Below are 16028 nucleotides of genomic sequence, written 5' to 3'. Positions count from 1 at the left end.
CACATTATCTGCCACTAAACTTTCTGTCGTTGAAGTAGACTGTTTCTTCTATTGAACTAGCTGTCAACAGAAATTTCTCTTGGAGTAACTTTTAGTCGATATATTGATTGAAGCCTTAAAAAAAAAAAAAACCACAAAATGCTGTAGGTTATTTGGGAAGGCTTTGTTGTTTTGGTGCACCAAGTAGCCTGTTTACTGATAAATCAGTTCAGGGAAAAAAGGAATAAAAACATAGTAGTTACTATGGGAAGCTCCTATGGGATGGAAAGGGTCTCCCAACACAGACTCCAGACCTGGAGTGAACAATAACCAAACGTTAAGGGCCAAGCCTTCAGCTTGATTCTGCCAAGACTGAAATAAGAATGACTTGGTCACTGTGACTGTAGACCAAGGCAGGATTTTCACTTCCTGCTCCACCTATCCTTTTCAGAGCCAAGCAACTGAAGGTTGAAGGAAAAGAGTAGGGGAAGGAAGAACCAAAAGACAATGTCTGCTTTACATTTCCCTCTTCTCTGCACACATCCCTTTCTTCTGTCTGCTATTTTTCTCCCCTTCTCCTTTGTTCTTCTTACCCCATGCACATTCTTAGTTGGCCATAATATGGATATAATATATTTATTTATCATATTATTGAATGAATTATATTTTATGGTCCGTGGTTTTAATCTTAAAAATCAAAATAAGTTGTACAGTTTGCATTCTTCTTTCAAAGGGGAAAGAGGGATTGCTTTTTTGTGGGGCAGTGAGGGTTAAGTGACTCGCCTAGGGTCACCACAGCTAGCGTCAAGCGTCTGAGGCCAGATTTGAACTCAGGTCCGTCTTGAATCCAGGGCCAGTGCTTATCCACTGGTGCCACCTAGGCTGAACTGAAAAGGATGGCTTTTTAATACTGGTGAGTCCTTGGTTGATTTTTTTTCTATATTATTAGTATCTTTCAGTAGAAAGGGGATTTGCTTGCTCTTGTCATAGGCTAACCAAGAGGAAGTAGACATGCATCATAGAAACTGAGTTTCCTTTTAATCTCACTCTTTGTATTGGAGCAGATCAACAAGGGAGATGTTTGATAACTTAGATGTTCTAAAAAAAGAGCACTGGGCACTTTATCTCTTTAGGTTATCAGCAAGCAATTGGCTCATACTCTCATTGGGAGAACTAGTGGCCCAAAGGTGATATAAAATTCTTCATAAAGAAATTCAAAAACCAAAGTACGTCAGTAGCCTTGTCAACATAGAGAAAGGAAGGAACAAGTTTTCTCCTAGGCTCCAAGTTGATCTGATGTCCAAGTATAGGACTTGGGTTTCCAGGTTATGACTCTGATACAAATGCAGTATGCCATTGGACTAGCTGCTCTTGGAGCCTCAGTTTATTAATCTGTAAAATGCTCTGAATACCTGTTCTTCAACTTTGTGTGTGTCATGGGCCCCCTTGTGCAGTCTGTTGATGCCTATGGACCCCTCTCAGGATAACATTTTAAAATTCAAAATAATAGCATTATTATTGAAATGAACTTATTGAATGCAATTATTGAAACGCATTTTTCAAAATATTAAAATGAATACATTCTTGGAGGACCCCAGGTTAAAACTCTTTAGTAAATGGTCTTTAAAGTGTCTTCCCAGTTCTAGCTCGCAATGATTTTTCAACTCCTTCCAAAATATTTTTGTAAATTTATTTCTAGTGGATAGAGGGTTGTCTTGAAGATAGGAAAAACTGGGTTCAAGTCCTCCCTAATAGTGGTGCAAATATTTCAACTTCTCAGACACCCCAGAAAACTCTTTGGGTTTGTAAGTTACAGGCTTGGATCTGCTTCTTTGGAGGAAAATTTCCAATGAGGAATTCTCTTCACAGAAGAAATCATAGCACTAGACTTCTCCCTCCTTCCATTACCCCATAAAAAGAAATCCAAAAATCAAAAATACAAGATCAAAGATTCAATTCAAAGGAAACAGGACCTTAGAAATCACTATTCAAATCACCTCATTTTAACATGTTGAAGAAACTGAGGTCTTGGAAGGAGCTGGGGCTTGCACAAGGTCACAAAGAAGCTTAAGTAGCAAAAATTATATTTTAGAAACTCCGGTCCTACTGTTTCCATCATTTTTTTCTACCAATCTTCAGTGCTAGGGTTGTATCCATTAGAAAAAAAATTTGGCTTGTTAATAGAAGAGCTTTAATGAAGCCCGAGGAAGAAAATTTCCAGTAATAGGTGAGCCAAGCATGAAGAGAAAATGATTTGGTTTGGGGCTTTTGGTGATGGCGGTGGGAAGTTGTTGTTTTTTTGGGTTTTTTTGCTAAGAATCCAGAAAATCAGACTTCTTTTTAAGCATCACTAATTCACATTTAATTACCAAGTTATTGTGCACACAGATATGACTTTGGATTCCCCATTCTAGGAAGGAGACTTAGACGATATGTACGTTGATTTATACTTGTTTCCCACAGCATCAAATTCCTGACGAAAATTAAAAAAAAATAATCCTGAACATATTGCCACCCTCCACCTAAACATCACATTCCTTTTGGTTTTTTGCTCTGATACAGGAAGTCAATTGCCATTGGAGGGTTTCTAAGTGAAATGCTTTTAATCTTTGCCAAGATAGACAGAAAGTTAAAATGAAGAAATAAATGGCTGCTTGCCTTCACCTAAAGAAGCTAAGGGATAAGTGACCACTGTCACTGCTGATGTAAAGAGGGATTTTTGGCCAGGTGCCAAGGACCAAGTTGGCCTAGATGATTCTTGAAGCTCCATAACAATATGAGATTCTGTGGTTCTGTTGATTATATTATACTCTACACCTCTGTTACCTTTGGATCTAGTCATTGTAGACTCCTATAACTTCTGCCCTAGTTTGTCTTATCCTCATTTTTTTTTATCTCATGGCCTACGCTGGACTAGGGTTTTTCCAAGCTGTAATTTCCCCTAGTGGCTATTTCAGAGGTGATAGTAGAGTCTTTGAAATCCATCACACTCTAACCCCTATCCCCAACTCCCCCACCACCACCTCCCACTCCCCTTCAACCCATTGTGCACATTCTTTAAAATTCTTTTTTTTTACTACAAAGTTGAGAACACCAAGAGTTTCTTGCTAGTATTTTACTTAAAATTTTGCATCAATATTCTTTTGGAAAATTGGTCTGGTAGTTTTTCTTCTCTGTTTTGGCTCTTCCTGGTTTAGGTATCAGACACCATATTTGTGTCATAAAAGGAATTTATAGGACTCCTTTTTTGCCCGTTTTCTCAATGTTTTACATAGTATTGGCTTTAATTAGTTCTGTTAAATATTAGGGTAGAATTCACTTGTGAATCCATCTGACCCTGGAGATTTTTTCTTAGGGAGTTCAGTTTCTTTTTCTAAAAATGGGTTATCTAAGTATTCTAATCCCTCTACTGTTAATCTACATAATTTATATTTTTGTAAATATTCATCTATTTCCCTTAGATTCAAACACCAATATTTCAATATAAAAAGAACAGAAAAGAAGATTGAAAATGAAACTACAAATCTCACATACAGTTTGGGTTTTTAAACATATGTTTAATTTAACACAATAGTAATAAAACTGCCCTGTTTATTTGTGTCCTTTCTAAATTTTCTGCTGCTCTCTTCTGTCAATGTTAACATCAATTTAAAACTGACTTTTTTCTTTTTTTGCATTACTATCACTGCTAACATCTACCTACCCATCCCTTTCCAATAGAAACCTGCCTTATATTATAAACAAGTATAGTCCAGTAAAATAAAACAATATGCTGTCCAAGTCTGAAAATGTTAGTCTTATTGAAGCACCTTTAGTCCATCACCTTTCCACCAAGAGGAGGAAAGTATACTTCATTATCATTTCCTGCAGTCATATTTACTCATTGCATTAATTAAAAGTCTTTCAAAGTTGTTTACTTTCTCTCTATTATTGTAGTTATATAAATTCTTCTGGTTCTACTCACTTGGTTTGGCATAATTTCAGTCAGATCTTCAGTTCCTCACATTCATCTTATAGCTCAGTAATATTCCATTCCATCTCTATACCATCATTTGTTCAGCCTTTCGGCAGTTGTGGGGCACCCACTTCATTTTCAGTTCTTTGCTACTATAAAAAGTGCTCTATGAGTGTTTGTATTGATATTAGTCCCCTTTCCCAGTGTCTTGGACCTCTTGGAGTATATAGCTAAGGGAATTGCAAGGAAGAGAAGAAATTGTATAAATAAGCATGATTGTTTGTCAAGAAATTGGGAGCCTGATGTTCCTTATGCCAGGAAGAGAACAGGCTATAATGATGGTGCTGAAAGATACCAAGGTTGGGATTTTATAGGTTCCCTTGGAGGGAAAATTGCTTCCCTTACATTCAGAGCAGAATAGTGTAGTACTCTTATGGGCTGAGATAACCCCCCCACACACACACACACACACACCCAACAAACCCCAGCCCCAGCCCTGTCAAGTTGTTAGCGTTGTTCTCCTTTCTCTGGTTAAAATCAGTATGTGTGCATGCATGTGTGTGAATGTGTGTACATACACATATGTATACATATATTTATATGTATCTTTTGTTTACTGATGTGTGTGCATGTATCCTTCCTATAGCATATAAGCAGCTTGAAGGCAAGAAGTCTCTTATTTTAGTTTTTGTATCCTCAGAATTCAACAAAGTAACTTGCACAGAGCAAGCATTTAGTAATCTCTTGCTGAATTAAATTGAACTCAATGCTCATCCTTTGCTCTGGGATACCCTATGGACATTTGCTAATAGATAAATTATGTAGACATGGGACTCAAGGTCTTGAAACCATTTTGTAGAGAGTGGGACTTCCTGTGATAGATGATTTTGTTGTTCTTGTTGTTGTCCTTGTCATTGTTGTTGCTGCTAGGGCAGCAAATATTTCTAGAGAGGAACATTTGAAAGAAGCCATGATTCTCACCAAAGCCCAAATGGGAATGTGTCTGTATGCTCCCAAGCTCAAAGGAGTTAGGAGGAAGATTTGAGTTGTTAAAGTCGCTGACCAGCTGATCTGTCTCCTCTGTCTTCGGATTGTTAGGATAATGCTACAGTGTTATCATAATTATATATCTGTGTATATACTTATTGTTGTTGTTCAGTCATGTTTGACTCCTCATGACCCCATTCAGGGGTTTCTTGGCAGAAATACCAGAGGGTTTTGACATTTTCTCCTCCAGCCTATTTTACAGATGAGGAAACTGAAGCAGAGATAAGTTACTTGTCCAGGGTCACAGAGTAAGTGCCTGATGATGGATTTGAACTCAGGTCTTTCTGTTTTCAGAGCTAGTGTGCTCTATCCATTGCTCCACCCAGCTGTCCCTTCTATATAGTAGAGGTTTAATAAATTCTTGCTGATTGATTGAATGATTACTGACAAGAATGCATAAGACAGTGGTTTTCAAAGGGTATTGTATGGAACTGACCCAATCCCATTGCATACTGTAGACTCCCACAAATTTTATTGAATTTATACTTGCAACCTCTTGTGCATGTGTGAGTCTCCTGGTTTTTTTTACTCAAAGAATGGTACTGTTCCACGATCAAAAAAAGTTTGAGAACCATTAAGGCGTATATATATAGGCAGCCAGGTGATGTAGTGGATTTGGCCCTGAAGCCAGAAAGACCTGAATTCAAATCCATCCTCAGACACTTGGTCTGTGACCCTGGACAAGTCACTTAATCCTGTTTGCCTCAGTTTCCTCATATATAAAATGGGGATAGTAATAGCAAATACCTCCTGAGGTTGTTGTGAGTATGAAATGAGATAATATTTGTAAGGCATTTTGCAAGCCGTAAAGCGCTATATGAATGCTAGCTATCACTACTATTATCATCATTATTAACAATCATTATCTCCTCAGGAGAAACCTATCGCCTTTAGAATGCCAATATTCTCTTTTTTTTCTTCTCTTTTTTAAGGTTCATTTTATTCTAAACATAATAGCCACCACTGGAATATTCCAATAAACAAAATAAAATGATTCCATATGTGAAACTGTAAACTGCATTATTTTAGCAATTGATTAAAAAGACATGTATTTTAACTTTAAGAAGATAACAAAACCGTCCTGTTTGCTCTCTTGTCCCTTTCTGATCTCTTTTTCTTCTATGTATTTTTTTCAGATTTTGTTGCTGTTACTTTTTTACATGATTGCAGTAAGTCTCTATGTTGCTGTTCCAATTCTATTTCTTCGCCCTGCATCACTTCATAGACGTCGCCCCATATTGTCATTCTTCATAATTGTCATTTCTTATGGTGCAATTCCATTTTGAAGCACAAATTGTTTCTGAATTTTGAAGCTCAAATTGTACGAATCAGACCATGACTATTTTAGCACAGCAAAGTCTTCTATTCTTTTTTAGGCAGCATGGTACAGTGGAAAGAGCCCTGGCTCTGGAGTTGGAGGACCTGGGTTCAAATCCCACCTCTGATGCTTACCACCTGCTTCATATTGGGCGAGTCACTTTTCTTCCTTAAGCCTTTGAGGGGTTTATATTAGATGGCCTTTAAGGTCCCTTTCACCCTTAGATCTAAAATCCTGGGTCAAAGGGCCTGATAGTTAATAGTTTTAAATTATACATTGTTACATTGCTTTCCAAAAAGATTGCACCAATTCACAGTTCCACCTGCAACATAATAGTGTGCCTGCTTCTCCACAGCCCTGCCAACATTGAATTTCATCATTATCAATGTTCACCAATTTAATGGATGTAGAGTGGCTCCTCAGAGTTGTTTGGATATGTCTTATCACTAGAGGGTTTGAACAATTTTTATATAGTTGTTAATCATTTGTGTTTCTTTCTAGAACAACCTTTGAAAATTTATCTATCTGCCAGGGAATAGATTTTCCTCCTAAAAATTTGTGTCAATTTTTATGGACTTTGAATATCATATATTTTTATAGAAATATTGATGCCAAAGATCCATACCCCCATCTCTTTTTCCTTTTTTTATTGAATGGAATGTCAGTATTCCTCCATGTTTAAAATGTCAGTATTCCTTATTATTTAAAATAATCCATTCTTTCTATAGTGATACTTCTATTGGCAGACTATCTACAGTAGAGTAGAGACTCAACCCATGGAATGAGCACAGAAGAGGGACCTCAGGAACACCACCTTCTATCCCTAGCTCTGCCACTAACTAGTTAGGTGAAGAAAAACAAGTGACTTTCCACCTCTGGGTCCCAATTCTCTCATCTGTAAAATGAGGACATTGGACTAGATGAGATCCATGGTCCCTTCCAACTCTTTATTCCTCTGATTCATTAGTTTGAAAACCTGTGATCTGTCAATACCAGGCAAGAAAAACAAAAAGTTATATAAACAGTGATGTCTATGTGCTTGAAAATGCTTTCTTTCATTGGCATGCCCATCCTGACATTCACATAATCACATACTCTCAGAAGCCTGAAGGACCTCAGGGACCATCTAGTCCAACCCAAACCTACACAAGTACACCCAATCATGAGTCATCCATTCTTTGTTTGAAGACCAGTAGTGAAGGGGAACCTCCCTCCCTCACCCCTGAAGCAGCCCTTGCACTTTTGTATAGCTCTAACTGTGAGGGAGTTTTTCCTTTCCTTTTATAGGACAGAAATCTGCCTCTCAACCACTCCTGCCATTTGTCCAGTTCTGCCCACTAAGACCAAATAGAACAAAATCTAGCCCCTCTTCTGCATAAGAAGTTATTATGTCTACCTTAAGACCTGTCTTCTCTAGGCTAAAGAGCTCCAATTCCTTCACCAATCCCAACTCTGAGACTTACTAACTCTGTGACCCTGGGCAAGTCACTTAACCTCTATGGGGCTCAGTTTCCTCATCTGTAAAAGGAAGGAGTTGGACTAGATGGCTTCTAAGGTCCCTTCAAGGTCTATCCAAACCTTTGATAGTAAGCGCTTAATCAATGATTGTTGATTGACTATTTTATACTCTGTGATCTTTCCTTTAGACTCTCTCCAGACTATCCATATCCTTTTTTAAAAAATGTTGCATTCATGCCAGGTATTGGTTTTTGCTGTCAGACACCATCACTGTATGGTTTGTTTTGCTTAAATGTTTTACTCTGTAAAAAGAGAAGACTTCATGGGGGTGGAAAGTTAATGAGGGGTTATATCTAGAAATGGCGATGTTGTAAAAATAAAAGATGTTAATCAAACTTAAGTAAAATCAAAAAACAAATGAAAAATTTTAATTTAAAAAATAGTACCCAGTGGATAGAGCACCGGCCCTAGAGTCAGGAGTACCTGAGTTCAAATCTGGCCTCAGACACTTAACACTTACTAGCTGTGTGACCCTGGGCAAGTCACTTAACCCCAATTGCCTCACTAAAAAAAAAAAAAAATGGTACCCAGAACTGAATATTGTACTCCCTATGAGATCTGACCAGGGCAAAGTACAACAGAACTTTGGCCTCTCCAGTCCTGGACACAGGGTCTCTTAAGATTGCCAATAGTCTGGTTGGAGGAGATAATATGCATTTTTGTACATTCAGTAACATATCATTATAAGTATTGCAGAAGTCATTTATGTTCAACTTTGGAATATAGTTAACTCTATAGGCTTATTTGAGATTGATTTACCTACCTAATTAAGTTCTTCTCAGTCTAATATTAAAATTAGTTTGCATTCCCCAGGTAAATATCCACCAATTTCAGGGGAAAGGTGAGGGGAGTGGGGGAAGGTTATTTCCTTCTTGTTCTCTGCTATTAATTGCTGTTAGTCTGCTGTTAGAGCATTCCCTGCTATTAATCCAAAAAATAGTGAGCCAGTTAGGAAGAATTTGTGTAAAGTGAAAAAAACACCAACAGTACATAATAAGATGTGGAGTTAAAATCTTGATGGACATTTACTAACCAAACTCATAAGGATCTTGGTTGTTATGAGCTGAATTTCTTGAGCACCATAAACCTGGGTCAAGTAGAGAATCCAGGAGGGCTCTGGAGGAAGATTTTCTACCCTGTGGGTGGGTTTAAGACAGTAGTTTGGTACCATTTTCCTAGATAGAAAAGGAAGACTTAGGTTTTCTGTTTCATAAAGAATCTATCATTTCTTTATGTTTCCCACACTTTATTTGTTTAGCATTTAACTTGCCTCTTTTGAACTTAATAGGGAAGGGTCTCCTTGTTTGACCCTCCAGTCTTTGATCTGGGTCCCTTATTTCCTATCTGCAAATACAAATTAAGCGTATGGTCATTAAGTACTTTGGAAAGGGGAAAAAAAAAAAACCTTAGACATTAAAAAGGGTAAGTCATTAAAAATCCATGATGTCCCTGCTGTTAGCACTGTGGATCAGGCATGGCACAGTCAGACATCCTTTTTTTCTCTCACAGTGATGAATGATTGGTTCTTCCTCAAAACACAGGATAATTAAATACACACAGAAAATGCGGAAAAGATATGTAAAGCCCTTTGGAAACTTTAAAGCATTATATGTGTTAACTAATTATTATTATAAAGCGAGGATTCAGGGAGTTGTCTTACTTTAAAATCCAAAGTGGTCTGCATTTCAGGCCCTATTTCTGGGATTTGAACTATATAAAATGTATTATTCATTTGATGAGCTTAGTTTTCCCCTATACCAAAGCTTTTAAACTGTGGGTCATGACCCTAGTTGTGGGTCATGTAACTGAATGTGGGGGATCACAAAAATTTGGCAACAGTAAAAGGTTATGTATGTCTATTTTATATACCTTTATACCTGGGATCATTTAAAAACTTCTCTGGTGAAAAGATGTCACGACTGGAAAAAATTTAAGAAGCTCCGGCTTCCACTCAAAACCCCTTTTCACCCAAGAAACTTTTACTCAACCCTGGGTGTTGTAAGGGCTAAAATTCTAGCTATACTGTCTAAAATATCTAATGAGTGGTCGCCAATAAATTATAAGCTTTAGCAAGAGTTAGAATTTTAAGCATTTATTAAGGAGAATAAGAATTTGGTGAAGAGAGAAAGGCCTGATTCATCTATCTATTAAAGGGAGAGAGCATTCCTAGCTCCGCTCTCCACCAGATTCCACACAAAAGAGAGTGAGCCAGCGCACCAGCCTCCCCCTTCTTCCTCCCACAAGCAAAGGTCACTTCCTGACGCCAAAGAAAAGATGCATGGTCCTGCCCTCAGAGGTCCTCTCCTCATGTTGGAGCTTTCCTACAGTAAGTCTCCAGCAGTTGGCATCATTCCAATCATTACAGTATATAGGTATATAAAACAGGTATACAAACCAAACATTTACTGCCAAATTTTTCATGACCTCCCACATTCAGTTATGTGACCCCATTTCGGGTCATGACTCACAGTTTAAGAAGCTTTACCCTAGACCATTGTTTCTCCTTTTAGTGGCCAGTTAGCCTTAGAGGATTTTTAAGTAACTAAGTTAATTCATTAGGTCTTTAACCATAATTTTCATAACACCTATCAGGGCAGCTGGTGGTACAGTGAATATATCCTAGAGTAAGGAAAACCTGAGTTCAAATATGTTTTCAACACATTAACTGTGTGACTCTGGGCAAGTCACTTAACCTCTGTTTTTCTGTTTCCTCAACTATAAAAAGGGTGAAATAATAGCACCTACCTTTCAGGGCTTTCAGGATGAAATAAGATAATATTTATAAATGTGTCTGGCACATAGTAGGTGCTTCATACATATTCTACCCCCTTCTCCCCTCTCTCTTCCACACTTCTTCTGTAGTGACTATACTAAATGCTACCCAAATGGTCGAGAATGTTTCTCTTCAGACCTATAAATAGGTAGGAGCAACCAAGGCTTTGCACCTGAGTATTGAAATTCATGTGGTGCTCATATCACCTGTACTCCTTTGTCAAGTAAAGTGCAACTGAGCTCAACACCTGATCAGATTGAATAGTTAAAATGAGAAATTTCTCTCCAAGGTAGGTGATTCCTCCTTCAGAACATGATTAACTGCTTAAGATCATTATCTAATTTGCTCTTCACGATAACCCAGTAAGGTGAGTATTATTACCCCTATTTCACAGATGAGGAAACTGAGGCAGACAAAGGATGAATGATTTGCTCAATATCTGAGGCCAGATTTGAACTCAAGTCTTCCTGACTTCAGGCCCATGTGCTCTGTCCAGTACATGCTCTGTCCAGTACTCTCTATGCCAGTACTATTACATAGAGGACAGCTCACAGGGAAAGGAAACATGCTCCTATGCTGAGCCATGCCCTATTTATCCTAACAGCCCCCAGATTGCAGGGCAAACACTGTAAGAGGTCCTACATCTCATGTCTATCATACTTCAGCTTGAGCCTCTATGGCTTGCCTTGACAAGGAGATTTTTCTGCATCTTGATGTCTCAAGAATACAATAATCTCTTAGTCTCCAGAATTCAAATGAGATGCACAAACTAATATTTAGAACCATTTTTTCCTATCAACAGAAGCTATATTTGCACCTATCAGGGGCTTTTAGTTTAAGGTATATCCAAAAAGAGCTCCCAATTTAACAGTTGTACTTATGAACTATATTCTAATGTTCTCTTGTGAGAAAGAGATTACCTAATGGGGAATATGTGTGGCCATTGTATTTATTTACTCGTATACATATTGTATCCCTCCAGGAGACTATAAGTTCCTTGAGGGCAGGAGCTGTCTTTTTTTTTTTGTAGGGTAATAAGGGTTAAGTGACTTGCCCAGGGTCACACAGCTAGTAAGTGTTAAGTGTCTGAGACCGGATTTGAACTCAGGTCCTCCTGAATCCAGGGCCAGTGCTTTATCCATTGTGCCACCTAGCTGCCCCCCAGGAGCTGTCATATTTTTCTCTATGTATACCCATTTCCTACCACAGTGCCCCAGGTGCAAAAGTAGGAGGCTTATTGAATTGAATAGAATCAATCAATCAACAGGTATTTATTAAGTGCTTACTATGTGACAGACAAGTACTGGGAATGGAACACAAAAATGAAACAGCTCTTACCCTCAAGGTGTTTACATTCTATCAGGAGCAATATGTCCATTTAGATTTATGTACAAATTAAATACAAGGTATATAGCAGCTGTGGGATCAGGAAAAGCTACCTGTAAAAGAAGATTCTTTTTGCGGGGCTGGGGGAAGGGGGGGGGGACAATGAGGGTTAAGTGACTTTCCCAGAATCACACAGCTAGTAAGTATGAAGTGTCTGAGTCCAGATTTGAACTCAGTTCCTCCTGAATCTAGGGCCATTGCTTTATTCACTGTGCCACCTAGCTGCCCCCAAAAGAACATTCTTAAGTTAAGTTTTGGAATAAATAAAATATTCTAAGTGTCAGGGGTGAGGAAAGGAGTACATTTGGTGAGTAGAGAGAATGGGATCATAGCTTTAGAAATGGAAAGTCTCTCTCTGGCCCAAGCCACCAATGTACCTATTTTGTAGATGAGGAAACTGAGGCACAGAGAGTTTAAGTAACTTGCCCAGATATATAAGAAGAACCAGAATTTGAACCCAAGGTGGCTGACTAATTGGAGTACTCAACCATACTGGATGTGTGAGGAATTGTAAAAAAAAAAAATGTGGGATTTGGCTGGACTGTAGCATACAAGAAAGAGAGCAGTATACAATGAGACCTAACAGCTACCTTGGAGCCCGATTGTGAAGACTTTAAATGCCAAGCACAGGATTTTATATTTTGTGCTGGAGACAATGGGGAGCTATTTTAGTTAATTGAGAGGGGAGGGATACGGTCAGACCCGTGCTTAAGGACAATCACTTTGGCAGCTCTGTGGAGGATGGATTTGAGAACGGAAAGACTCGAGGCAGGGAGACCAATTAGGAGACAATTAGAGCTGTTCAGGCGAGAAGTGAAGAAGGCTCGAACTCAGGTAATAGCTGTCAGTAGAGAAAAGGGACATAGGTGAGAGGTGTTGTAGAGAGAGAAATTACAAGATTTGGCGCCTGGTTCCATGTGTGGGATGATAGACACTAAGAAGTTGAGGATAATGCCAAGGCTGTGAATTTGGTTGCCTAGAAGGATGGTACTTACTGCCCTTGAGAGAAACAGGAAAGTTTGAATAGGTCACGGCTTAGACTGATGGGGGAGGAGAGGGGTTGTTGGTTGGAAGAAAGATAATGAGTTCTATTTTAGACATGTTGAGTTTGACATTTCTAGGGGACGTATAGTCCTAAATGTCTAATATGCAGTTGGTGATATAGGACTGAAGTTTGAGGTTGGGGGTGGATTAGAGCTAAAAATACAAATTTGGGAGTCATTAACCATAGTGTTGATTATTAAACTCATGTGAACTGATGAGGTCACCATGTAAAAGAGTATAGAGACACAACAAAAGAGGGTCTAGGACAGAACCTTAGAATGTTCCTACAGCAGATGTACCTACAATATGAATGATAATCCAGTAAAAAAGACTGAGAAGGTAGAGTCTCACAGATGGAACTAGGAGAGAGCAATGTCATGAAAAAACAGAGAAAAGGGAATATCAACAAGGACAGGATGGCCAACAATATCAAATGCTGCAGAGAAGGTGAGAAGGGGTAAAATGAGAAAAGACTATCTAATCTGCATTTCAGAAATCAATGATAAATTTGGGGAAGAATTTTCAGCTAAGTTTTTTTTTTAAAGTATGTGTTTAACATATGTGTTTACCTTTAAGGCAAGATTTGAACCCATAACTTTCTGGTTCAAATGCCAGCTCTCTATCCTGAACATCATGTGGCCTTAGCTACAAACCTTAAAGTGATATTTAAATGTTATCTAAAGTCAATGTGGAGTTACCCTCTTTAAGTTTTGGAATAAATAAAATATTCTAAGTGTCAGGCATGAATAAGAATTTGGTGAAGAGAGACTCAAGGGTCAGCTAGGTGGCGCAGTGGATAGAGCACCAGCCCTGGAGTCAGGGGGACCTGAGTTCAAATCCATCCTCAGACACTTGACACTTACTAGCTGTGTGACCCTGGGCAAGTCACTTAACCCCAATTGCCTCACTAAAATATATATATATATATACATATATATACATATATATATATATATATATATATATATACTCAAAACTATAGGATGTATATTCCCATATGAAAGCAAATCCCCTGCATTGTTTTTTCCTGAATTCTGATAGGCAGTGGTATCCCATACCCCTTTTACCATTTGCACTAACATTAAACAAAGGCATTAAATAAAGTTTGTTCTTATAAATAGAACAGTAGCTACCCTAGGATTGCCACTTTGAATTGTCTTTACCTTTGGACGTCATCTTTTTGAGAGAAATAAAATCATGCCCTATAGAAACTGAAAGCCACTTTAGCACTGATATAATACGGTCATCGATTTAGAGCTAGAAGGGACCACTTCCCTGGACCTCAGTCTCTCCATCTGTAAAATGAACGGTTTGAAGTAGCTTTATAGTTCCAAAGCTCTAAAACAATGGATTCAGAGCCAGGAGGGCGGAGCATCAACCTCAGCTCTAACTTAGAAGCTCTCTAAGCACAATCGTAGGCAAGTCATTCTAATACTGGATACTGGATTTGGACTCAGGGGATTTTGGTCATCACCCCCACTACTTACTACTTATTTGACCCTGATCAAGATTCTTAAATTCCTGTACTCAGTTTCCTTGCTTGTAAAATGAGGGAATTGAACGAAATGACTCCCTTTAAGCTCTACTTCTCTAAATTTTGATCTGGTGACTGACCTCTGAAATGCAAGTCACCACATATGCATTACCAATCTCACAAGGGTATTATGGAGAAAGTGCCTTCTAAATCTTAGCAGCGTGGTACAATGGAAAGAGCACTGTTTCTGGAGTCAGGAGACCTGGGTTCAAATCTTGTCTACCATGCAAATCACCTGTGTGATCTTGGACAAATTGCTTAACCTCCCTGAGCCTCAGTTTCCTCTTCTGTAAAATGAGCACTAGATGACCTCCTAAATTCGTCCCAGCTCTAGATCTAAATATGAGCTACTCTCCTACTTCAAGTATGTGTTTCTGGGATTCCAGCATTTGGTCTGTTCTTCCATGGCTACCAATTATACACACATTCTGAGTCTCAGAGAGTGCCACATTACAGAAGTGGAAGAAAGGAGAAGGAATACTTGAAAATGGAATTGTAGCAGCAAACAGCTGGTTCCCAATTAGGTGACGTATGAAACAGTTCTGACTCCCAGCCATTTGGAATAGAGACTTCCAAGATCGGCTTTGTAAGTGAGATTGCATTCATCCAGGACCCTGGCTTGCTCCTCTTGTACACTTGCTGCTCTGCAGTGTCCCTTGTCTCTCTTCAGACAGTTCGGAAGCTTGTCTTTTCCTATAGGCCCTGAAGTCACATCTCCAACAGGGATCATAGCACACTGTCTTTTCAGTGCTGTGTTTCAGGAATATAATTTGGTGCCCCTCCCAGTATACACATTAATGGAGTTTTGATGATGGCCTTAGGCCTCACGGGGCTTCAGTCCCTTCACTTAGAAAGGCCTGTGAGTTTCAAAGGTGTGGCCAGCCAGAAAAGAAGTTGGGCCAGAATAGTCTTTAATGAGCTTTTCCCCCCCCTTTGATGTAAGTGTGCTCATTCAGCTTCTGCAGGAGCTCCGTGCCTTTGTTAGACTTCACACTGTAGATAGAGAGGCAGAAGCCCTGTGAATTAAGTGGAAAGGGGCCTCCTCAGGTGGATGAGTCAGCACTATGATGACTCAGTAATGTACTCGGGAGGAAACAAACACGTAGATCTATGGGAGGCAATATGATGTGGCTAATGAGAGAAAGAGAAGGCGTGAGGAGAGAGAGAGGCAGAGAGAGGGGGGGAGAGGAGGGAGAGAGAGAGAGGGGGGGGAGAGAGGGGGGAGAGAGAGGCAGAGAGAGGGGGGGAGAGAGGGAGAGAGAGAGGGAGAGAGAGAGAGAGGGAGGGAGAGAGAGAGAGGGAGAGAGAGAGAGAGAGAGGGAGAGAGAGAGAGAAAGAGAGAGGCAGAGAGAGGGGGGGAGAGAGGGAGAGAGAGAGAGGGAGGGGGGGAGAGAGGCAGAGAGAGGGGGGAGAGAGGGAGAGGGAGAGAGAGAGAGAGAGGGGGGAGAGAGGCAGAGAGAGGGGGGGAGAGAGG

The 16028-nt window shown here is 39.3% G+C and overlaps 1 protein-coding gene across 3 annotated transcripts in view; it reads left to right on the top strand.

Moving 5' to 3' along the window:
• Positions 1-16028, top strand: part of RNF150 (ring finger protein 150) — a 384461-nt gene that overhangs the window by 218323 nt on the left and 150110 nt on the right. For 2 of the 3 annotated variants that reach the window (XM_043970454.1, XM_043970456.1), the window contains exon 2: positions 6118-6150. The exons of the other annotated variant lie outside the window; for it this stretch is intronic. In XM_043970454.1, coding sequence (XP_043826389.1) covers positions 6118-6150 — 33 coding nt within the window. The remainder of the gene's footprint in view (positions 1-6117; positions 6151-16028) is intronic. 3 annotated transcript variants of the gene reach the window in all.

The sequence above is a fragment of the Dromiciops gliroides genome, chromosome 6 (genome assembly GCF_019393635.1).
Source record: "Dromiciops gliroides isolate mDroGli1 chromosome 6, mDroGli1.pri, whole genome shotgun sequence".
NCBI lineage: Eukaryota > Metazoa > Chordata > Mammalia > Microbiotheria > Microbiotheriidae > Dromiciops > Dromiciops gliroides.
Note: the sequence above shows the minus strand (reverse complement) of the source record. Positions and strands in the feature narration are given on the sequence as shown.